At 32.9% G+C, this 24,995-nt stretch overlaps 1 protein-coding gene across 6 annotated transcripts in view; it reads right to left on the reverse strand.

Moving 5' to 3' along the window:
* The window catches only part of cspg4 (chondroitin sulfate proteoglycan 4), a 130,344-nt gene that overhangs the window by 15,550 nt on the left and 89,799 nt on the right, over window positions 1-24,995 (reverse strand). For all 6 annotated transcript variants that reach the window (XR_015525905.1, XR_015525904.1, XR_015525906.1 and 3 more), the window contains 2 exons: window positions 24,274-24,741; window positions 4,245-4,421 (listed from right to left, as the gene is read on the reverse strand). Coding sequence is in view for 3 of the 6 variants with exons in the window: in XM_087311343.1 (XP_087167469.1) it covers window positions 4,245-4,421; window positions 24,274-24,741 (645 nt within the window). In the remaining 3 variants the exon portion in view is untranslated. The remainder of the gene's footprint in view (window positions 1-4,244; window positions 4,422-24,273; window positions 24,742-24,995) is intronic.

The following is a 24,995-nucleotide window of genomic DNA, read 5'->3' on the forward strand; positions in this document are numbered from 1 at the left end:
TCTGATTTTACTGGGGCGTCTCTACAGGGTCTCTATTTGAGCTCAGGGGGGCCAGAATTGAGATATTACAGTGTGAAATTGTAAGGATGTGTATTTGAAAGGTTTCATATTTGATGCCAAAAACAAAAATGGCATTTTAAGGTTTTTGGCTCTTGGTTTTTATGCGCATGATAATTATTGTCACAATATGCAAATGCAAAACGGAGATAATTGTCATTGCTGTAATGTGGAAATAATGATTGTTTTCAAAGTAATGGACTTTTAAACTTTTAAGAAAATATCCTTTTTTTTCATTAGTAATGGGATTTTGTTTTGCAAATAAATGAGAATTCACATCATTATGAAATAATTAAATCATTAAAATTTTTATATCAATTAAATTTATTATAACAGTTTTTACATTTATTCAATTTATTTTCGGCTTAGTCCCTTAATAATTTGGGGTCTCCACAGCGGACTGAACCGCCAACTTATCCAGCACATTTCTACGCTGCGCATGCCCTTCCAGCTGCAACCCATCTCTGGGAAACATCCACACACATTCATTCACACTCATAAGCTACGGACAATTTAGCCTACCCCAATTCACCTGTACCGCATGTCTTTGGACTGAAACCGGAGCACCCGGAGGAAACCCACGCGAATGCAGGGAGAACATGTAAACTCCACACAGAAACGCCAACTGACGCAGCCGAGGCTTGAACCAACGACCTTCTTGCTTTAAGGTGACAGCACTACCTACTGCGCCACCCCAGTTTTTACAATATTTTATAATCTTAAATCATTTTTAAATAAAACGATGCAAACAAGACTTTTGCAAACAAGAATTTCTGGATTTAATTCCATTAAAGAAGATATTATATATTTTTTACATTAGTGATGGCAAATTTTGCAAATAAATGAGAATAAGAATTCATATCATTATGAAGTTATTGTTAAATTATTTTAAATAATTAAATAATTTTAATTGTATATATTTTTTATTTTATATCAATATGATTAATTATAATTATATGTTTTAAACAGTTTTCACAATAATCATAAAATCTATAGAAATATACATATTTAAATAAATAATTGACAATTTTTAAATAGGAAAATTTTCAGATTTTTATTCTATTACATAATTAAAATAATAAATTAAAATAATAAAATAATATTTTTTATATTGATGATTTTTTTGCAAACATAAAACAATTTATTATTTATTTAAACAATTTAAATTTAAAAAATAATTTATATAAAATTTGAATATTTAAATAAATACATATAAAAAAATGCAAATAAGACTTTTGCAAGTGAGAATTTCTGAAATGAATTCCATTTTCCATTAAAGAAAATAATATACATATATATGATGTTTAGTTTTACATTAGTGATGGCATTTTTTTCAAATAAAAAATAATGAGAATTTCTATTATTATGAAATTATTTTATCATAAAAATCTTTTTATTTTAGATTATTTTAATTTGATATACATTTTAGAATTATAATTAAACAGTTTTTAAAATAATTGTATTATATTAATATACGTATATATATTAATATATATTCAAATAAATATTTTACAATTTTTAAATAGAAAAAATACAAACGAGAATTTCTGAATTTTATTCCATCAAAGAAAATACAATTTTTTATATTAGTAATAGCATTTTTTTTGCAAATATATAAATTTGATTAATTACAATTACATATTTAAAACAGTTTTTATATTATTTTTTATATTATAAAAATGCAAACAAGTCATTTGAGAACTTCATTATATATATATATATATATATATATACATTAGTATATATATTACATTAGTGATGGCTTTTTTAGCAAATAAACGAGAATGAAAATTCATATCATTATGAAATTATTGATAAATCATTTTAATAATTACATAATTTTAATTTTAGATATTTATTTTACTTTATATCAATTTTATTAATGATAATTATATATTTTTAAACAGTTTAAATATTAAAATAAATAAATATATAATAAATTCATATTACTTAAATGTAATTAATATAAATTTAATATAATTACAATTTTAATTAAACATAAAAAATATGAAATAAATATTAAATAAATAAATACTTTACAATTTAGAAATTATGCAAACTATATTTTCAGGGGATATTTACTTTGTGTAATAAAAATATGTTTATCTTCTGTAGGTAAAATAATCAATAAAAAAGTAAGATAGAAATAAATACTGCAAATAGCATGCATTTAAATAGAATTTGAACATAGTTTATTTACATTTATTACTTACTTGAATTGTCGGTTGATTCCACTGTGGTGACCCGGGATTAATAAAAGGACTAAGCGAATAGAAAATGAATGAATGACTGAATTACATATTTGAAGGTATATATCCAAGTATATATTGATAATTTTAATATAATTGTTAATAACATGATGCTTACTTTATGCTATAAAATGTATAAACATATACATATACAACATTGTGCAAATATTATGATGCAGTCATATTTTCCGATCATGTTATAAGTGTGTGCATCTGACATTGGTACAGTAAAGTAAGTGTTTTTGGAAAGAGCAAGTCTGCATTCAGATCTTCTCTGTTATTATCATCAGCAGCAGCCATCGAAAAATGAGCTGTCCTGGATTAAAGCATGTCTGATACAGAGACAGACTGAACTACAGCATGAGCATGAGAAAAAAGCATGTGGAAAAACACACACATATCATTATTTCACATTTTGCGGGAGTGAAGCGGGAGCTCTGATTGGTGGCTTTTCCCTCGCCAGGCCAGTAGCTGAATTCTTGCCACCGTCATGGTTTTTCCAAAAATATGAGTTTCCACGGCGACCAGAAACCACAGACAACATGAAGCAAAGCGCTGAATGACAGTCTGTGTTCCAGCGGAGGAGAAACTCACACCCGGTGTTTCCAGCTACGTCTATGTTTGGTTCTAGAAGCTTCATTAGGGAGAAACACTGCAGACAAATACACTGTTCTTCATGTACCTATCAATCGGGAGATGTTCAGCTTCTAGGATTTTTGTAACTTTTGAGGCGTCTAATGTAAAGAACACATGCTAAATAGATTTTAAAGTGCTCTTATGTAGCACTTTCTCAATTTGACAAATTTAATACAAATATTTTAATTAAAATGTGTTAACATTTTTATTCTTTTTAAAATAATTTTACTTTTTTTTTTATTAAAATAATATTTATTTATTATTTTTTAAATATTTTTTAAAAACATTTTTATTCTTTTTAAAATCATTTTACATTTTTTAATAAAACTGATATTTATTTATCATTTTTTTAAATTAAAAATTGTTAAAATTTTTATTCTTTTTAAAATCATACATTTTTAAAATTAAATTAATATTTTAATATATAATTTTTTATAGAAATTTGTTAAAAGTTTTATTCTTTTTAAAATCATTTGACATTTTTTTCTTAAAATGTGCTAAAATGTATAATTCATTTAAATTAAAATTAGTTTTTTATATTTGTCATTTTTTGCAAATATATCAATTTTATCAATTATAATTATATTTTGAACAGTTTTAAAATAAAAAAATAATAATTTACATAAATATTAATATTTAAATAAATATTTGTAAATTTTTTAAATAATAAAAATGGCAAATAAGTATTCTGCAAGCTAGAATTTCTGAATTTAATAACAACATTAAATATAATATATATATATTTCATATCATATCATTTCAATTCATATCATTATGAAATTACTCTTAAATAATTTAAATAACTACATCATTTTAATTTTATATATATTTTTGTATATTTTAATTCAATATTTTTAAAATATTGAAATAAATAAATATAAATTTATATTGATTAAATGAAATATAATTAATATAAATTAAATACAAATTTAAAATTATTAAATAAATAATCAATAAAATATTTACTCTTTAAAATCATTTACATTTTGTATTAAATAATTTTTTATTTTATAATTTTTTAATAAAATTTGTTAACATTTTTATTCTTTTAAAAATACTTTAACTTTTTATTAAATCAATATTTTCTTTAATTTTAAATATATTTTTTGATTTAAAATTATATACATATACATATATATATATATATATACAGTATATATAATTTACATATGATGAGATATTTGACAGCACTGTCTAACTATAATAATATTGATATAACGATAGTGATAAATATTAGTTGTTTTTTTCACCATATGTTCACCTTAAGTCCATTTGCTCTATTGTTTACAGGTAAAGTTGTACCTCCATGCCAGTGTTGCGCTGGACTCTAGGCGGTTCATCATTGACGGGCAGGACGGTGATGCCGAAGGTCAGAGATGGGCTTCTGCGGGTGATGTCGAAAGCTGAGGCCGTCAGGGTGAAGCTGTCCTCTGTGGTCTCGCTGCTGTCATGGTAATAAATCACCAGACCCTGCTGGACCTGAGGATACACACCGTATACACAACAAACATCAGAAATCCAGTCACACACACACTTAATCCTTATTCTGACCATTAGAGCATTTCTGGGTTTACACTGGCTTTATTTTGTTGTTTTCCAAGTGAAGAGGCAATTAAACATGTTTTTACGCTTCTGTTTCTGATAGTCTGACTACATCTCTCACACTCTCACTCACTATATATATATATATATATATATATATATATATATATATATATATAGTGCTAAAATGGTGTTTAAAAAATTAAAAACTGCTTTTTTTCTAGCTGAAATAAAGCAAATAAGACTTTCTCCAGAAGAAAAAAATATTATCAGACCTACTGTGTAAATTTCCTTGCTCTGTTAAACATCATTAGGGAAATATTTAAAATAGAAAAATATATTAAAGGAGGGCAATAATTCTGACTTCAACTGTACTTCTGATGCAAAGCCCTGTAAATCCATCTGACCTCTTCTTGTAAATGAGCCTTTTCTATCAGGCTCCTCTGATTAGGTTTAGAAGTTTAATTTGATATGTAATGATAAGGTTATTAGCTTGTAAATAAAATACCTTTATTTCAAAAATGTCACTTTAAACAATTCTTTGGTTTTTTAACAAGGTACATTTTCTTTTGCACCAAAACCAGCTAAATTTACCAGTGCTTTTTAAGCAAAACCCTCTAAATCCACCAATTGGAACAAGACTGAAAAATTAAAAAATCATTAAAGATGCAAGTACACATTATTTTACCAAACCTAAAACTACTTTACACAAACCACCTAAAATTAAAAATATATAAATCTGTCAAGTAAGTGGCGGTTTATTTCACTGTGGTAACCCCTGATAAACCAAGGAAAAAGCATAAGAAAAATTAATGAATGAAATCTGTCATGTGCATTAATCAATAACATTAAAATTGACATTAATTAAGTCTTAATGATCTTTTTCCGATATTTGGGATTTGGATTTAATGTAAGTAGAGCAATTTAAACAGATTCAAATAATGTGGTGTAAAAACATTGTGAAACATTCATATCTGCATTGTCCATTAAGTAACAAAAAATAAATAAAAAAATTAAACAAAATATATATGTCAGAATTATTAGCTCCCTTTTGATTTTTTTTCTCTTTTAAATATTTCCCAAATGATTTTTAACAGAGCAAGGAATGTACACAGTATGTCTGATAATATTTTTTCTACTAGAGAAAGTCTTATTTGTTTTATTTCAGCTACAATGAAGGCAGTTAATAATTTTTAAAATTATTTAAACAAAATTATTAGCCCCTTTAAGCTATTTTTTTTCAATAATCTACAGAACAAGCTATTGTTATACAATAACTTGCCTAATATCCCTAGCCTAGTTAACATAATGAACCTAGTTAAACCTTTAATTGTCACTTTAAGCTGTAAAGAAGTGTCTTGAAAAATATCTAGTAAAATATTATTTACTGTCATCATGGCAAAGATAAAATAAATCAGTTATTAGAAATGAGTTATGCTATTAAGCATAACTATTATGATTAGAAATGTGCTAAAACAACCTTCCCTCTGTTAAACAGAAATTGGGGAAAAAATAAACAAGGACGCTAATAATTCAGGGGGGCTAATAATTCTGACTTCAAGTGTATATATATATGTAAACTCGTGAAATGAAGTTGCCATAAATGGGACTTGTTTCAAGTAGCGCCGCTGCACAAACAAACGTTATGAATGTATGTTACACTTCCGACTGCACATTGTGTTTTCTTTTTCTTATAAAGCACAGGGCTTTGAGGTTAGGGACGTTTTCGTTTGCCATTCACTGACAATTGGACAGGCTCATGCAGTTCATCAAACTCCGTCTTTTAAAATAAAAATCGAAAGCAGAATAAAACATCATGCCTGCATCCGAAACCGCATACTTCCATACTATATTGTACGCTTAAATCAGTATGCAAGCCGAGTAGTATGTCCGAATTCATAGAATTCGAAAATCAGTATGCGAGAAGTACCCGGATGACTTCCGGCGAGATTCTGGAGTGCGCATCCCATGCACGCTGCGCTATCCTATGATGCCCCGCGAGCGAATACATGAATGCGAGTAAAGTGACGCAACTGACGCAAGTAGGTCACGTGACCATAATAAAATGGCGGATGTAGTAGGTCCGAATTTTATTCATACTTTTCACATTCATACTGTATAGAACGTACATTTCTGACGGCCGAGTACTACGTGTAAATTCACATGCAGTACCTACTGAGTAGTAGGCGGTTTCGGATGCAGCCCATAGCTGCATCCCAAATCGCATACTTATGCACTATTCTACGCCATTTTGTAGTATTAATAGTGTAAGTAGTGTGTTCACTCTGAAAACTCTAAAAATAATAAGTGCACTTTAATTACCCGGATGATGCACTCATTCAGCCGCTAAAATTAAGTGTGTAATGATGGACACTTCACGCACTCAACGACCGCAGGTTTGCTTACGTAGCGGAAGGGGCGGAGCTATTGGACGCACATGTTAAATAACTTTATTTATTTTGGATGGAGAAAGTAAAATTCTCCTACAAGAGTGATTATAGCGCCTCCCGATGGTGAATGCGGCAATTTTCACGGCAGGTATTATTTGATAATTCGGTTGTTTATTTCACTGATTTGGCAGCCGTCAAACGTCATTAGGGAAACGGTTTGAATTTCCGCTTAGTAAAAAAACATTAGTGTGCCATTTGGAACGCCACTACATACATATACTATCCTGTTGAGTGTGTAAGTGCATAAGTACATAGTGCATGAGTGCATAGTGTATAGTGTGCCATTTGGGACGCAGCTCATGTCTCCTCATTAAAGCCAGCATATCCACGTGATTCGATTCGTGTCTTCTGATTGGTTCTCGGGATATAGCGGATTTTGCTGTCAAAGGCAAGTGGCGTTTAGAGACGTTTGCAAACAAACTGTTATTTCTAAATGCGCTGACGCTGGGATTTAGATGATATCGAACAAAACTATTTGTTGATCATGTACTACGTGCCTAAAGCATTCACTCAATGCCATTGTCTCATTTTTGGCAGAAATGACGTTGAGCGGCTTTTGCATCTGAACTCTTTATATATATTTATTTATGTATATATATATATATATATATATATATATATATATATATATATATATATATATATATATATATATATATATATATATATATATATATATATATCACTAATTGAAAATAGCCAACTATAGTTCCTATACATATAACCTATACATACATACATACATACATACATATATATATATATATATATATATATATATATATATATATATATATATATATATATATATATATATATATATATATATATATATATATATATATATATATATATATATATATATATTTGGATTGATTACAACTTTGCCAAGAAATATTTCCCATTTTCATTTAGTAATGAATTAGCATATTAAAAAGAAAAAACTGCACAATAGAATTATAATACTAAAATAAGAAATATATAAATATAAAACAAAATAATAAATATAGAATAACAACATTCAAACTATTAATAAAAATGACATTAGTTGCATTAGTTAAAAAAATCCAACTGCTTGGCTGTTATCAAATAAATAAACAAAAATCTTCCATGACAACCGTAGTTCCTGTTTTCAGTGTTGATTCAGGTTGCTAATGATATCATACTTTGTGCCATTTATATTTATAGTATATTAAAAAATGACAGAGAGAAAGTATGGGCACAACCTGATTTTGTCACGATGTGATCCTGGATTAACATCTATGTTGATCCTTCAACATCATTTTTGTTCGAGAATGTAATCCATACCTATTCCCTACCCCTAAACCCAACCATAACTGTAAACTATTCTCAAAATCTGAGGGAAATAACAGTAAAACAATCATGTAGAAGTGCATAAAGCTAACTGTAAGCCTAAACATTGACATAAACTGTAGACATATCCCTTAATTCTGATTGGCTGATTGGAATGTTGTTCCAGGATCAACACAGATGTTAATCCAGGAACATGTCCTACTTGGTGAAATCAGGTTAGCGGAAAGTATGGCATCTGAAAAATCCAAAACATAATATATATATCAGAAATCAATCACGTGTCCAAGCATGTGCTGCAACTTTTATGTACAGCATTTAACACACTCGTGAATAGTAAAAGCTGTTCTTCCAAATACAGACCCGTAATTAAATGTACATCCGTCATGCTAAAACTGGATTTAACGTGGGTGGTCAGATGCACACTTTAAACAAAGCACAGATCTAGTCAAACAAACATAATGCAAAGCTCTAGAAAGCCTCACAGCTGCTGTTAGCATGTCCGCGGGTCAGACGTCTGCTGCCTGTCATATGCTGTACAGATTTTAACAAACTCCAGATGATCAGATGCTAACTACTAACCTTAACAATCCCTCCCCCATGACCACAAGCACTCACATTTTCCTCAGAAAATCATACAAATCTTGTTTTTTTTTTTGGTCATATTTTCATCTATACATCGTTACAGCTCATGCAGTGTCATAGCTATGCGCTAACCGCTAAACCACAGCTTATGTTAACAGATCTTCTTTCTTTTTTTTTTTTTAGCAGAGACAAGCTTTTCTGCCATAGTTTAGTCTGCAGAGTTTCATGTTTGTCAGGAAATCAATAACTTATGGGGAGTGTTTATGGAAGATGTCATTTGTAATAGAGGTGAAAATGTCATTTCTTGCCATTTTTGTTTGTTTATAGGAAGCATTAAGAGGTGACAGAGGACAGAAACTATATGAGGAGAATATCGTTAGCTTTATTAAGGTCACTTAATCTTGTTTATGACTCTTAAAATCCTTAACATAAGCTGTGTTTATATGAGAAGTAAACTACTTAAGGTATTAAGATTTACCTATATATGCTAATCATACAGTGTTGCTCAATTTAACACTCAATCTAGTACATTAACTAGTATCTAAACACTAGTTTTTTTTTTGGTAACAGTTTATTTTGCTGGTCCATTTAAGTATTAGTAGACTGTCTGCTTAATATCTGCTGATACTGCTCCTTCAATAGACATTTAACTGACTATAATAAACTTTGCAAGTACATGCCAACTTACACTAACCCTAACTCTTATCACAACCCTAACCCCAACCTAACTGTCTACTTTCTAATAAATTCTTAAATGTACCGATCTCATTTTTTAGACTGTAAAACAAGTTTTAAAAAGCTCATTAACTTATTAAGAAGACATTTGATATGGCTAAATATGTACTAAAGTATGTATGCTTACCATTAAGCCACAAGCTCTAAGAAAACAAAAGCTTTTGTGTCAAAAACCTGAGCTTGATTTGGTTTCTTCCGCCGCCTAGTCAGTAAATCGTTGAGTTTGTCAGGAAATCAATACTGTTAGCGACTGTTTACAGAAGATGTCCATTTTCTAAGGCTGGTGAAATGTTTAGGTAACACACTAATGGGTGAGGATCTTTGTTTATTTGGTGTTTGACCTTTTTTGCCATTTATCAATATTATAGCAGAGAGAGGAGAGCGAAAAGAGGCAACAGAAGAAGCAGAAAAAACACAATTTGTGTACCACTGCCTGAGTATGCTAACGCTAATCATATAGAGTGCGTATGCTAAAGCTAATCATATTTTTTTTTATGCTAACATCAAAGAGTGAATTAACATTTTGGTTGCAAATTCATCAATTCATTTTTTAGAATAGAAAATAGAAAGAAATCCCACATTCAGCCCATTGTTTCAGGATGCATATGCTAATGCTAATTATACAGACGGTGTATGCTAATGTTAATCATTCGTTTATTGCTAACATCAAAGGCCGAATTAACGTTTTGGCTGCAAATTTATCACATAATTTTTTTATGGTTTGATTTGTCATAGCATTGCATGCTAACGGCTAAGCCACTTTTAAGCCTATGTTTGTAGTGAAAACCTGAGTTAATTTACTTTCTACTGCTATTTAGTCAGTAGATTGTTGTGTTTGCCAAGAAAATCAATAATGTTAGTGACTGTTTACAGTAGATGTCAGTTTTCAGACAGATGATATTTAGCTAACATGCTAATGGCTGAAATTCTTTGTTTATTTTGCATTTGACCTTTTTTTGCCATTTATCGATAATATAAAGGAAAGCTGTAAGAGGAAAAATGGGAGGGAAAGATCAAGTTTGAAAAAATCCCCCATTTAGCCCGTGGTTTCAGGGTGTATATGTTAACGCTAATCATGTAGCGCGTGTATGCTAATGTTAATCCTATATAATGTATCCTCAAAGATCAAAATAAGGTTTTGGCTGCAAATTTATCACATCATTCATTTATTTTTCTTCGGGCTTATAGTCCCTTTATTAATCCGGGGTCGCCACAGCGGAATGAACCACCAACTTATCCAGCATATGTTTTACGCACCGCATGCCCTTCCAGCTGCAACCCATCACTGGGAAACCCTCATACACTCTTATTCACACTCATACACTACGGCCAATTTTTAGCTTACCCAATTTACCAGTACCACATGTCTCTGGACTGTGGGGGAAACCAGAGCACCCGGAGAAAACATACGCAAACACGGAACATGCAAACTCCACACAGAAACGCCAACTTCTTGCTGTGAGGCGACAGCGCTACCTTCTGCGCCACCCCTTCACATCATTTTTTGCAAAATTCCACATTCAGCCCATTGTTTCAGGGTGTATATGCTAATACTTATTATGTAGCATGTGTATGCTAATGCTAATCCTGCATAATGCAACACCAAAGACCGAATTAACGCTTTGGCTGTAAAATTCATCACATTATTTTTTGCAGCTTACGGTTTGATTTGTCACAGCATAGCATGCTAACTGCTAAGCTACCTTTAAGCCTAAATTGTAGTAAAAACCTGAGTTCATTTACTTTCCGCTGCTATTTAGTCAGTAGATTGTTGTGTTTGCCAAGAAAATCAATAATGTTAGTGACTGTTTACAGTAGATGTCAGTTTTCAGACAGGTGATATTTAGCTAACATGCTAATGGCTGAAAATCTTTGTTTATTTTGCATTTGACCTTTTTTGCCATTTATCAATAATATAAAGGAAAGGCAGTGAGAGGGAAAAGGGGAAGGAAAAAGTCCACATTCAGCTCATTGTTTCAGGGTGTATATGCTGACGCTAATCAATATCCCTTGCTTGTTGACATGAAACATGTCCTATCAATATAGGCTACACCACTAGCAAATTCATCATGCTATGGCTAAATACGTCAGGTAAATATGCTAACGGATAAGTCACAAGCTTTGAGAAAGCAGAAGCGTTTGAAGCAAAAACTTGAGCTTGATTTCTTTTCATATGTAAATCACTTTTTTTGTTGTTGTTATGAAATTGATAACTGCTGTTGACTAAGATGGTTATTTTGTGTAGCGGAGGAGGAATGTGTTTCAGACTGCTTTACCTTGAGATGCCAATACTCATTCTCATTAATTGTTTTGAGATGAAAAATACATTGGAAGTCAAATAGGTTTGGACACTAAAACATCTTCATTTATGTTCCACCAACAAATCAAACAGGATTGAAATTGCATTATGATGAATACAGAATTGCGTTTTTTTAGGTTAATATTAAAGATGTAAAATTATTAATGCTATTTTTAACAGCTTAGCTATATCTGACTGTAAATCCCCTTTTTAATGATATGAAATTGATAGTAGCTATCTAAATAAGAGAATAAGGATTTTTTTCCAGATTGCTTTAATGCCAATTCTTGTGCTTTTAAATGAAAGTCAATGTGAAACAAATGTTTGAATTTACATGATAATGAGTAAATAATGACAGCATTTTCACTTTTACGCTAATTATATTATTGATATTAGTTCAAGTTTTACTTTAATGACATTTGATGTATTGCAGTAAACAAGTTTAGCTTCCTAATGAACTGTTGTTTAGTCTGTAAATCACATTTTTGTTAAACTGATAACTTGTGATAAGGATAAGATTACAATTTTTTCATCAGATAAGGATTTTTTTCCAGATTGCTGTGTTGCGTCATGCCAATTCTTGTGCTTTTAAATGAAAGTCGATGTGAAACAAATGTTTGAATTAGTTCAAGTTTGACTTTAATGACATTTGATGTATTGCAGTAAACAGTTTAGCTTCTTATTCAACTGTTGTTTAGTCTGTAAATCACATTTTTGTTATAAAATCAATAACTTCAGATGACGATTTAAATTTTTGCATCAGATGAATTTCCAGATTGCTTTGCTGCCAATTCTCGTTCTTTTGAATGAAAGTCAATTGAAACCAAATTTGTTTGGATACAAAATATATATATTTTTGTGTTCCACCAATAATTTTTCACGTTGAGGTTAATTATATTATCAATATTAGTTCAAGTTCGATTTTAATAGCATTTGATGTATTGCTGTTAACAGTTTAGCTTCTTAAACATCTGTTGTTTAGTTTGTAAATCACATTTTTGGTATGAAACTAATAACTTCAGGTGACTAAGATTAAAAATTTTGCAGCAGAGGAGGATTTTATTTCTGATTGCCTTGATGTGAGATGCCAATTCTCATTCTTTTGAATAAAGGTCAATGTGAAACCAATTAATTTGGATACCAAAACATATTCGTTTGGGCTCCACCAAAAATGAAAATCACACATGTTTGAATTTACATGATAATGAGTAAATGATGACAGCATTTCCACTTTTACATTAATTATATTATTGATATTAGTTCAAGTTTGACTTTAATAACATTTGATGTATTGCAGTAAACAGTTTAGCTTTTTATTCAACTGTTGTTTAGTCTGTAAATCACATTTTTGTTATAAAATCAATAACTTCAGATGACGATTTAAATTTTTGCAGCAGATGTATTTCCAGATTGCTTTGCTGCCAATTCTCGTTCTTTTAAAAAAGAATGTCAATTGAAAGTAAATTTGTTTGGATACAAAATATATATATATATATATTTGTGTTTCACTAGGAATTTTTCATGTTGAGGTTAATTATATTATCAATATTAGCTCAAGTTTGATTTTACTGACATTTAATGTATTATAGTAAACAGTTTAGCTTCTTAATGAACTGTTGTTTAGTTTTTAAATCACTTTTTTGGTATGAAATTAACAGCATAAAATAGTAGTAAATTAATAAGGAGGATTTTATTTCTGATTGCTTTGCTGTGAGATGCCAATGAGTCGTTTGACTGAAAGTCAATATGAATTTACATGATAATGAGTAAATGATGACAGAATTTTTCACGCTTAGGTTAATGTTAATGTTTAGGTTTGACAATTAATGACATTTGGTCTATTTTTTTGAGATTGTTTTTCTGGCAATTCTTGTTCTTTTGTACAAACAGTCAGTGGTAACCAAATCTGTTTGTATTCCACTAATCATTTTCACGTTATTATATAATCAATATTACTTCAAGTTTAATTTTAATAACATTTAATGTATTATAGTAAACGGTTTAGCTTCTTAATGAACTGTTGTTTAGTTTTTAAATCACTTTTTTTTGGTATGAAATTAACAACATAAAATAGTAGTAAATTAATAAGGAGGATTTTATTTCTGATTGCTTTGCTGTGAAATGCCAATTCTCATTCTTTTGACTGAAAGTTAATATGAAACAAATTAGTTTGGATACCAAAACATCTTCATTTGGGCTCCACCAAGAGTGAAAATCAAGTTTGAATTTACATGATGAGTAAATGATGACAGACTTTTTCACGTTTAGATTAATGTTATTGTTTACGTTTGACGTTTACTGACATTTGGGCTATTTTAGCTTCTTCCTAAACTATTGTTTAGTCTTTAAATCACATTTTTGTTATGAACTTCAGACGATAAGAGTTTAATTTTTGCATCAGAGGAGGATTTATTTAGATTGTTTTGCTGCCAATTCTTGTTCTTTTGAATGAAAGTCAACAGTAACCAAATCTGTTTGTGTTCCACCAAAAACTTTTCACGTTGACGTTAATTATATAATCAATATTAGTTCAAGTTCGATTTTAAAGACATTTGATGCATTGGAGTAAACACTTTGGCTTCTTTATCAACTGTTGTTTAGTATATAAATCTCTTTTATGTGATATGAAATCGATAACTTTTGGCAATCGTCTATCAACATAAGACCTCAATAGAGAAGGAATTTATTCCAGATTGCTTTGCCGTGAGATGCCAGCATTTTCTTTTGAACTTTTCTGAGTTGCTTGCATTGTGAATGTTTGCTACTAGCTAGCATAAGCTATCATTACCATCTGTCCCCCGGAGTGACAGCGGTCACCGCCGGTATACAAAACCAACCGCTGACTCCACAACACACAGCATAAAGAAAGTCCACATTCATGGATGTTAATGTGCATGACGCATACGTCTTTAATTTAGGAACAATTCCGCTTTGGTTTCGTTCCTGCTCGGTAGTTCTCGCTCCACCTGGAACATATTAGCGGCGTTTCAGAAAGCCTTGCGTAATAAGGAAACGTCGAGCAACAGGACAGAGCAATTCAGACATGGAGTATTAAGTCGTAGAGCCGAGTTATTCTGACAGCTGGACTGAAGCCACCGCCAGACACTGAATCTCAGCTTCAAATTCAATCTGTCCTCCATCTGTGTGATCTCTTTCTCTCTCTCGTCATCTGATCTGAGAGCAGAAGAAGTCTGTCAGTCCTTCAGTTTTCTGTTCTGCTACGTCTCAGTCGCTCAAAGGAATATTCAGGGTTGTTTTTAAACTTCACAAACTTCAAAATGTCAACACGGCTGATGTCAATAACAGCAAAAGCGTATGTGACCTGCTTTATCGTTGCTGTTATATGAGATAAGTATCAATTATATGAGAAGTAGCCTTACACTACTACTGATATTAACTGACTTACATAGACTACTTGACAAAAGTCTTGTCGCCTATTCTAGTTTTAGAAACAACAACTAATAACTTGATTTCTAGTTGTTATTTGGTATCTAAAGTGGCTTATTTGAAAGGCAAAAGCCTCTAGATTATGCTTATTTTACCAAAATAAAATATGATCATGCCGTAATTTTTAGGACAGTACGGTCTGACTTTGCTTAGACAGAAGTCTTGTCACAGAACAGTTAACAGAAATAATGTACAGTATAGAATATAAACATGGTGCAGTGGAAAAAGAATGAATATTGTGTCTGACTCCATCATTAGCTTGGAGGACTGCATCCATCCATCTATGCAATGACTCAAATCACTTATTAATAAAGTCATCTGGAATGACAAAGAAAGCGTCCTTGCAGGACTCCCAGAGTTCATCAAGATCCTTTGGATTCATCTTTAATGCCTCCTTCTCCATCTTACCCCAGACATGCTCAATAATGTTCATGTCTGGTGAATGGGCTGGCCAATCCTGGAGCACCTTGACCTTCTTTGCTTTCAGGAACTTTGATGTCTAAGTATGAGAAGGTGCACTATCCTGCTGGAGAATTTGCCCTCTCCTGTGGTTTGTAATGTAATGGGCAGCACAAATGTCTTGATAACTCAGGCTGTTGCCGTCCACTCTGCAGATCTCTTGCATGCCCGCATACTGAATGTAACCTCAAACCATGATTTTTCCTTCATCAAGTTTTGCTGATTTCTGTGAGAATCTTGGGTCTATGCAGGTTCCAATAGGTCTTCTGCAGTATTTGTGATGATCGGGATGCAGATCAACAGATGATTGATCAGAAAAATCGACCTTCTGCCACTTTTCCAAATGATCAACTAAAAGTCAAGTCATTATTTGTTGCTCTTGCAACTGGGATCGACGACAAGTCTTTTGTCAGCTAGCTATTATAACCTTTATTTCACCAGGAAAGACACATTAAGGTTAAAAATCTCTTTTACAAGAGCGTTTTGGCCAAGATTAGGCAGTATACATGTCACGTGAGTCTAACAGACAACAAACAAAAACAATTTACAAATAACATGAATCACACCGATAAACTATTCAAAACATCATCAAGCCTGTGTTTCAACACCTAAATCTTTTATAGTTTTTTTTTAAAGGCATTTAGTGAAATCAATTCTTTGAACTGCAACTGTGTTTGCTAGGGATGTAACGGTATCAGAATTTCACGGTACGGTAATACCTCGGTAGGAATGTCACGGTATGGTATTTATTGAATCATTTACAGGAAAAAACAAAACTTATGAAAATACTCCAAAAAAGTGCCAAAAGTGTCAATGACATACAAATTAGTCATCTATCTGTAAGCTTTGAAACAGGAACTTCAATTTTAATAACAAAAAAAATATTAAACCATGTAAAAAAATTAAGTTTCAATTTAGTATTGTTGAAAACTCATCACATTCAACATTTAATCACTCACTCACTTAGATAGAGATGGGTTTAAAGGAAAATTATCATATAACTATAATCTGGTAAAAGCTGGTATCTCTGGGTATTTACAATGTCCCCTGCAACAGAAAAAACCCTCTCATTTGGGACTGAGGTTTCTGGGACAAGAGAGATATGACTTGGCCCAGGTTGACAGCAGTGGGTAACGTTGTGCATTGTCTTTCCCCCACTTGAGAGGACAAACCATGAGTGAGATAGAGATCACATGTCTGCATCAATCTGAACAGTGTGCTGTGTTTCTGCAGTCCCCATGACTGATTATTAGTCCTATTCCCCAACTTGCAGGCACGTGCACACACAGGGCTCAACCTGTGCAGTGCACATGCCCTTTTTAGTCTTGGATAGAAAGTTCTCTTCCAAAATGATCAAAAGTGCCCCCGCGACGCGACATACCCTCCGTCCCCGCTTTACAGTACGCGCGCGACAACACAGCTGATAAGAACTCGCGCGACAACACAGCTGATAAGAACTCGCGCGACAACACCACTATTCAGTACGCGCGCGGCGACAACACCCGCTTTAGGGTTTTCCAGCTCTTTTTGATCCCCGCTTCTAGCAGCACACTCCATTTCCGCATAACTGGATCTGTAGCGACAACAGACCGCAAGGGATTATGGCCAAGCCTGGGCTGATGGGAATTGTAGTTTCCGGTACCTCCCGTTCGCTTCATTCGCCTGAGCAAATTTTCTCAGAAGACCTATAGTTTTACCGAGTCATGCGACTACGGTAATATCGGCAAAAAATAATATTGCGGTATGACGGTATTTACAATACCGTTACATCCCTAGTGTTTGCAGATTATTCCAAGCAAAAGTTGCTGCGTACTTAAATGCCTTTTTCCCCATCTCAGTCCGCACTTTAGAAACAGACAGTAAATAAATATCCTGTGACCGAAGACCATAGTTAAGAACAGGCTTTTTACAAATGTAATTCTTTAGATACATACCTGTCAACATTGGGATGTGAAAATAAGGGATATGCGCAACATAAGCGCACTTTAAAAATGCACACATATAACGTTATAAGGAAAGCATTTGACTGCTTTCCCAAATTTTTATGCTCATTTAAGATGAAATTAGTTGTGTTTGGAAAAAAACCAGCCAAGATCAACATCCTTGGTTATGTTATTATTATTAATTATGTGCATATGTCTGTTTAAAAGCACCCAGAAGCCAGACTTTCTCTCCGCTTCAAATCGCGTGTACAGAATCCGTTTGGGAAACAGTGTCTATTTATCACTATGGAGCACGTCAGCTGACGGTCATGCACCATTATATGACTGTTTTGAGGATTGTATAGGATGGACGACGGCACATGTAATCAAAAGGATATGGAATCACGCCGTTTTTAATATTTATTTATAAGTGTTGTCATTCCTAAACAAAGCGAAAGCACAGAACAGACTCACGTTTAAGAGCAAGGGGCGACCCCTGGTGGTTTGGCGGTATGGGTTGCATATATGGAGGCTCGGCTGTTCAGAGAAAGACTGAAAATACGGGAGAAATATGGGAAAACACCTTTACAGGATGATAGCAGGATAGAACTGTAAAATACGGGAGAATACCGGGAAAAACGAGAGGGTTGACAGGTATGGTAGATATGATGGGAGTAAACCCAGTATAGATTTGTAAACAAAGATATGTCAATTCTTAAGTCTACGAAAGGACAAAGCAGACCAACCTACCCTAATATACAGCAAACAGTGATTAGTTAGGGATTTAAAATTACTTATAAATCTTAGTGCACCATGGTAAACAGTATTCAATGCATTCACGTGAAGCTAGTGTATGCTATACCTACTAGTAAGGGCAGTACTGATCTTGGTTTACTCTACATTGGGAAACTGATGGTGACATGAGAACATGTCGTTGTTTAATAGGCACCTGTGATGAAAATCATCTTTTGTAAGCTGTTTGGACAGAACTATGCGTAGGTATAGTGTTCACAGTCATATTAGGGTGATATAAACACAATGAGTATCTTTTTTTAAATTTCCTGACGTTATAGGATCTAAAACCCTCCCATTTTGAGGCCCACCACAGCTTAAGAATGCAGTTTCCCCGCCAACCGAATTGATTGACAGACGTGTATTAACATGTCTCCATAATAATGCATATAATCATATCAACAAGACAGGATGTGTCATTTAGAAAGACCTAGAAAAGGGTTTCTGGAGAGTTATTACAAACTAACAGAGACCTTCTCCTCACCATTTCCATTTGTTGTCAATCTGAGAATTTGACTGAAAACATCAGGAAGTGCATTTTCAGATTTCAAATAAAGATTACAAGGGCAAGCTATTTTCCTTTCTTAATGACACGCACAGATGAATTGTTCACCACAAAGCTTGCAATGTGAGCTAGCGAAATCAATATGGTTAGCTTTGATTTCATGTGCACTTTAAATGTTCTGTACTCTGGCGTGTTCCTATGTTTGGTTCATGCAATTCATGCTTCAGAATTTCCATTGAGAGAACATAGTGAGCCCTTAAAATCGCGGACTCCCTGATCAGAGCCTTGACTACTAGCTGATTGGGATGCACCCGAAAAACAAAAATAAACCTTGATAAATAACCTTAAAAAAAATTAAACTTCATCTGTTCTGAATGGCTCTGGAGTTACCCTCTGTTCTCCATGGTGTAAATGCTTTATTTGTGGGATATATGGGCTAGTTTATTCTGGCCGGCGGCTTCAGGGAAGAGCAAGTCAGAGTTTCCATCAGTTAGAAACGGCAGCAAAACTCAAACCGCTCTCTCAAACAACAGCACACTCTTTCATTCAGCTCATTCTTTCCACTAGAAGACCCATATCATGCGCACAGTAGTTTCGGGAGGCCCACTGGAAACTAAAAAGGGCTTCGATGAGACTTAAAACACAGCAGAGAAAGAGAAATAGCCTCTAAACATAGTAGCCTTCAAATTATTGAAATGATTGATAATTATATTATTTTGAATATACAGTCAAAATCTGAATTATTAGCCCTCCTGAATTATTAGCCCCCTGTATGTTTTTTCCCACAATTTTTGTTTAACAGAAGAGTTTTTTATAACACATTTCTAAACATAATAGTTTTAATGACTCATTCACTGATTTATTTGATCTTTGCCATGATGACACTACATAATATTTTACTAGGTTTTTTTCAAGATACTATTCAGCTTAAAGTGACATTTAAAGGCTTAACTAGGTTAATTAGGCAGGTTAGGCTATTTAGGCAAGGCATTGTATAATTATGGTTTGTACTGTAGACAATAATAATAAAAAAAATGGCTTAAGCGTATAATAATTATGACCTTAAAATGGTTTTAAAAAATTAAAACTGCTTTTATTTTAGCTGAAATAAAACAATTAAGACTTTCTCCAGAAGAAAAAAGTATTATTGGAAATACTGTAAAAATTTCCTTGCTTTCTTTCTTTTCTGTTAAACATAACTTGGCAAAAATTTGAAAAAGAAAAAAAAATTCACAGGAGGGCAAATAGTTTTGACTTGACTATATATAAATATATGAATAATTAATAAATAAATAAAAACCTTAATAACCTTTGTTTAACAAACAACAAAAATATATAGTTTTGAATAATACGTAAATAATCTGTCAAATGCATAACTATTCCAAAACATAATTAAATAAACAAAATGGATTAAACCAATCAAATTTTAATATGAATAAAAAATGTTCACCAAAAGCTCTATTTAAAAGTAAATAAATGTTTAAGCTAAAAAATAACCACAGCACTATAAAACAAAATAAATTAAACAACAATAAAATATCTAACTTTGTTATACAATATTTTAAAATATTTAGACCCTAATATTTTATCAAAATAATAAATGATACAATAAATATAATAAAAAAATAAAATAGATTACCATGTTTATTTAGAAAGTTTAAAAAACACATTTTTTATTGGTATAAAACAAGTGAAAATAATTCAAACAATTATTATTTCTTGAATAGACCTTATAAAAAAGGACTAAATAATAATTATAAAAAACAAACAAATAATAACTGTATTACAAAATAATTATTACAAATTAATTAATGCAAAATAGCATTAAATAAGTCAAACTTGTATTAAAGCAAATTAATAAATACAATGTGTTTTCAATTTTTTCATTCATTCATTTTCCTTGAATGAAGTTCCTCAAATTAACTGAACATAAGAAGATGTGAACTACAAAATATTTGTGCTGCATGTACAAACTACTTATTTACATAACTGAATCAACGCAATTCTTGAGATTTTTTGGGGACAACTTTGGTTTGTGTTCTTTTTTTATGTACTTATGTTGTTTTTGTTATGTGTTAACAACTGTTTATGTTCAATTCACTCAACCCTTTCATGCATGCAATCACACCAGTGTGATCAGCCTTGGCTTGTCCCTGAAGCATACAATCACATCAGTGTGATTATAACATTCAGAGTGCATGTCAACTGCTAAATTTGAATTTGACCGCTCGTGCTAAGTAGTGATGGGTCGTTCATGAACGATTCGTTCATTTTGAACGAATCTTCAATATGACTCGGGAACTACGAGTCCTCTCAGGGAGTGATTCGTTCATCCGCGCGTGCGCACATTTGTGCAGGTGATATCGTTCATTGCTAGTCTTCATCAAATTGGCAGAAGCCAATCATATGCGTTTAGAGCCGGAAAAAGAATTGATCCGCTCACCTCTCGAGTCCTCTATCGGGTCTGAGTCACTCGTTCATCACAAGCCAATCATACGCGTTTAGAGCCGGAAAAAGAATTCATCTCTCGAGTCCTTCGGGTTTGAGTCATTCTGTCACGTGATGAACGAACAATCATGGCTTAGACTGTGCATTGATTAAGATTATATGTGACTGTCAGTGTAACATGAATGAACCCCTGACATTTGAAGACATGAAGAGGTGAGCTGAGCAAAGAGACAACAATGCCTTCATAGACAAAAGAGCAGGTAAACATTGAATTAATATTTTATCCTTCTTATAGTATTCTATTTATGACTTATTTGTCGTGTGATCGACCTTTTGGGCTAGCTGTAGATGTGTTTGGAAGCAATTCGTAACATTTTAATAATATTTTGGCAAATTGAACCAAATGAACGCAATGACTCGAAAAAAGATTCGTTCATCTTGATGAACGAGACTCAAAGATCCGAGTCAGTAAAATGATCTGAACTTCCCATCACTAGTGCTTGAGGTCCAGAAAGAGGTGAGCAGTGCTTGTCATAAATCACAATTTATCGGTGCTTTAAACAAATAACATTTATTTTAGGATTTAGACATTCAGCTCAGATCTCTAACTAAACATCGATTTACGTGAACAACATGAAGGAATTGTGCAGAGCTCAGCATTTTTACAGTAGCTTTCTGGACCTTGAAAGTCCTTGAACGTAATATGCTTTGTTTATTTCCTTTAACAACTTGGAAATGAGTTTCACAGGAGGAATTAAGCAACGACACAAGAATGAAAAGAAGACGATGACAGAAATTCATTTTTTGGGCAAACCGTTCTCGTTTGTCGAGGAAACAGTGGGAAGGACTAATGATGGCGTAATTACAGGCTTGTTTGTTTTGTTTGTTTGTACTTTGTGTCTGCAACGAGAGTTAATTCTTCTCACGATAAAAGAACCAGAGGAGCTGTCATTGGCTTTAATTAAAAGGGCGAACAGCCTCGTGTAATGGTTTCTCCGAGACAACCGGGATCCCCGCGTAGCATTTTGCCGTATCGTTGAGGAACAGTCAGGCATAAAATAGCATTTTCTGCATCTTAATTACAAGCCCTTCACCAAATAACAGCCATGGAGGCAGAGCTTGATCATGCCTGTCTGATGCTCGCTGTGTTTTAGAGGCTCAAAGAAACCATTTCTCATTCTCCAGTGAGTTTTTAAGTCCTTTTTTGTTTCTAGCTGGCCTCCCGAAACTACTTTGCATATGATATACACTGTAAAACATATCTGTTAATTAACAGTTTCCGTATTTTGTGATTCATTTTCTGTTTATTTACGGTTGTGAATTGCAATAAGGGTGCTTGATCTCTGCTCTGACGACTTCTGGTATTGATAATTTAAATCTACAGTTTAACAAAGTATTTTTTTTTTATTTGACAGTAGTTTGAGATTATATAATGTATAAGAAATAATATATACAAAAATTATTATATAAAATTTTATACAGGCAGTTTATTACAAGGTTTTATAGTGTAATAAACAACACCAACCCAAATCACTTTACACTAATACAAATGTCAATAAAAGTCACTTTTTACAGCAAAATATTTGTGTGGCTTGTTCAAACTACTTATTTACAGAGCTGAATCAACCAGTTTTTTTCGAGGACAACTTAATTATTTATGTTTGATCCACTTAACAATTTCATGCATACGATCACACTGGTGTGATCAGCCTTGGCTGGTGCCTGAAGCCAAAGTTCAAAGCACACGTCATCAACTGCTAAGTTTAAATCTGACAGCTTGCGCTGAGGCACAGAAAGAGGTGCTCAGCGCTTGTCATACATCAATTTATTCGTGCTTTCAAGCAAATAAGATTTATTTTAGGTTTCAGACATTCAAATACACATAACTACAAGCAGAGGTGGTGGGGGATTAAAGATTAAAAAATAAAAACTGCTTATTTAGTTTTTTTTTACCGTGTAGGATTATTTTTTAAATAAAAATTTGAATAGGGCAACACGGAGGCTCAATGGTTAGCACTGTCGCCTCACTTCAAGAAGGTCACTGATTCGAGTTTCACATGGACTAAACATGGATGAAGCTGAAAGAAAATAAATGAATGAATAAAAATGTGTTTAAAAATCTCTGTTAAAACAGCATATATATATATATATAATTAAAATGGAATAGTGTAATACCACAATGTCTCTAAACAATTCTCTTCCCCAACAATAATGAATGGTGTGGACCGTGATAGACTTGCATCTTTAATTTCTTGAGATATTAAAGCATACCTGTCAACACTGGGATGTGAAAATAAGGGATATGCCTTTCAATTGCATCCCTCCCCAAATTAGTATTGTGTTAAATACTATACTGCAATAACTAAATATGTTCACTTTAATGATGATGATTGCATAGGTGCGGCAATGGCGCTTGTAATGGAAAGTTAGGGAATCCGTCCATTTTAATATTTATTTTAAAGTGTTTTTATGTCTAAATAAAGCAAAAGCACAGAACAGATTTACATTTAAGTGCAAGGGACGTCCCCTGGTGGTCCGGCGGTATGGGTTGCGTATAGGGAGGATCGGCTCTTAATTGCATAGAAAGATTGAAAATGCGAGAGAAAAACGGGACAATACCTTTACGGGATGATAGCAGGATAGAACTGTAAAATACGGGAGAATCCCAGGAAAAAAAGGAGGGTCGACACTTACATGTACTACAGATACATTTGAAGTAGGCTTTAAAACAGTTAAGACGCTCTGACACAGTTAGCTTCCAAATCAACACACATCTAAAGCGAACCATCAAAACAAAGCGCAACCATAAAAATAGTGTGTATGTACTAATACTCACATCCTCCCAGGTGAAGCTGACAAGCGGATCGTCATCATCCTGAAACCTGATATCTCCGTGCTCAGGTTCTTCCTCCATAATAAACATAATGCTGACGGAGCGGTAGTAGGGGTGTGTGATATTGAGCACGTCTTGGGTCAGCGGCACTGATCCGCCTTCCCTCACCGTCAGATTGACCACCTGAACAGGTATGATTCGGGGAACGATGTCCACCTGCACCTCCAGGTCTTCAATGGTGGTCAGGCCGTTGCTGACATCTGCGGTGAAGTGGTCGCGGCCCTGCAGGGAAGCGGAGACGTAAAGGATCCTGCCCCGGTTGATGTCCTCCTGTGTGAAGGAATGAATGTAGTCCAGGACGGGAGATGCGGTGCTGTCCGAGTCATTAATGAGTTTGACCACGTGACCAAGGCGAGGGAAGTCTTTTACCGAGTACACCATCTCTTTGGGTGGGACGTCTGTCTGCTCCACCTAAGAAGACCAAAGGATGTTCAAGCAAGTGCAGTTGGAAATGTTCTTATTTTTATGCATAGTAGTGCTTGTTATCAATTACTTATCTCTGCACTTCATTATATCGTAAAAAATAATTTGCCCTCATAATATTTTATTAAATTTGAACAACTTTTCTTCAGTTCTGGTCACATGAAATGCCTTTTGGGCGGAACTATCATTCATTTAGGGCGGGGCTATCATAGTTTTAGGGCAGGGCTGTCAGTCCTTTGGGG

The sequence above is a fragment of the Danio rerio genome, chromosome 25 (assembly GCF_052040795.2).
Source record: "Danio rerio strain M-AB ecotype USA chromosome 25, GRCz13ab, whole genome shotgun sequence".
In the NCBI taxonomy this organism is placed as follows: Eukaryota; Metazoa; Chordata; class Actinopteri; order Cypriniformes; family Danionidae; genus Danio; species Danio rerio.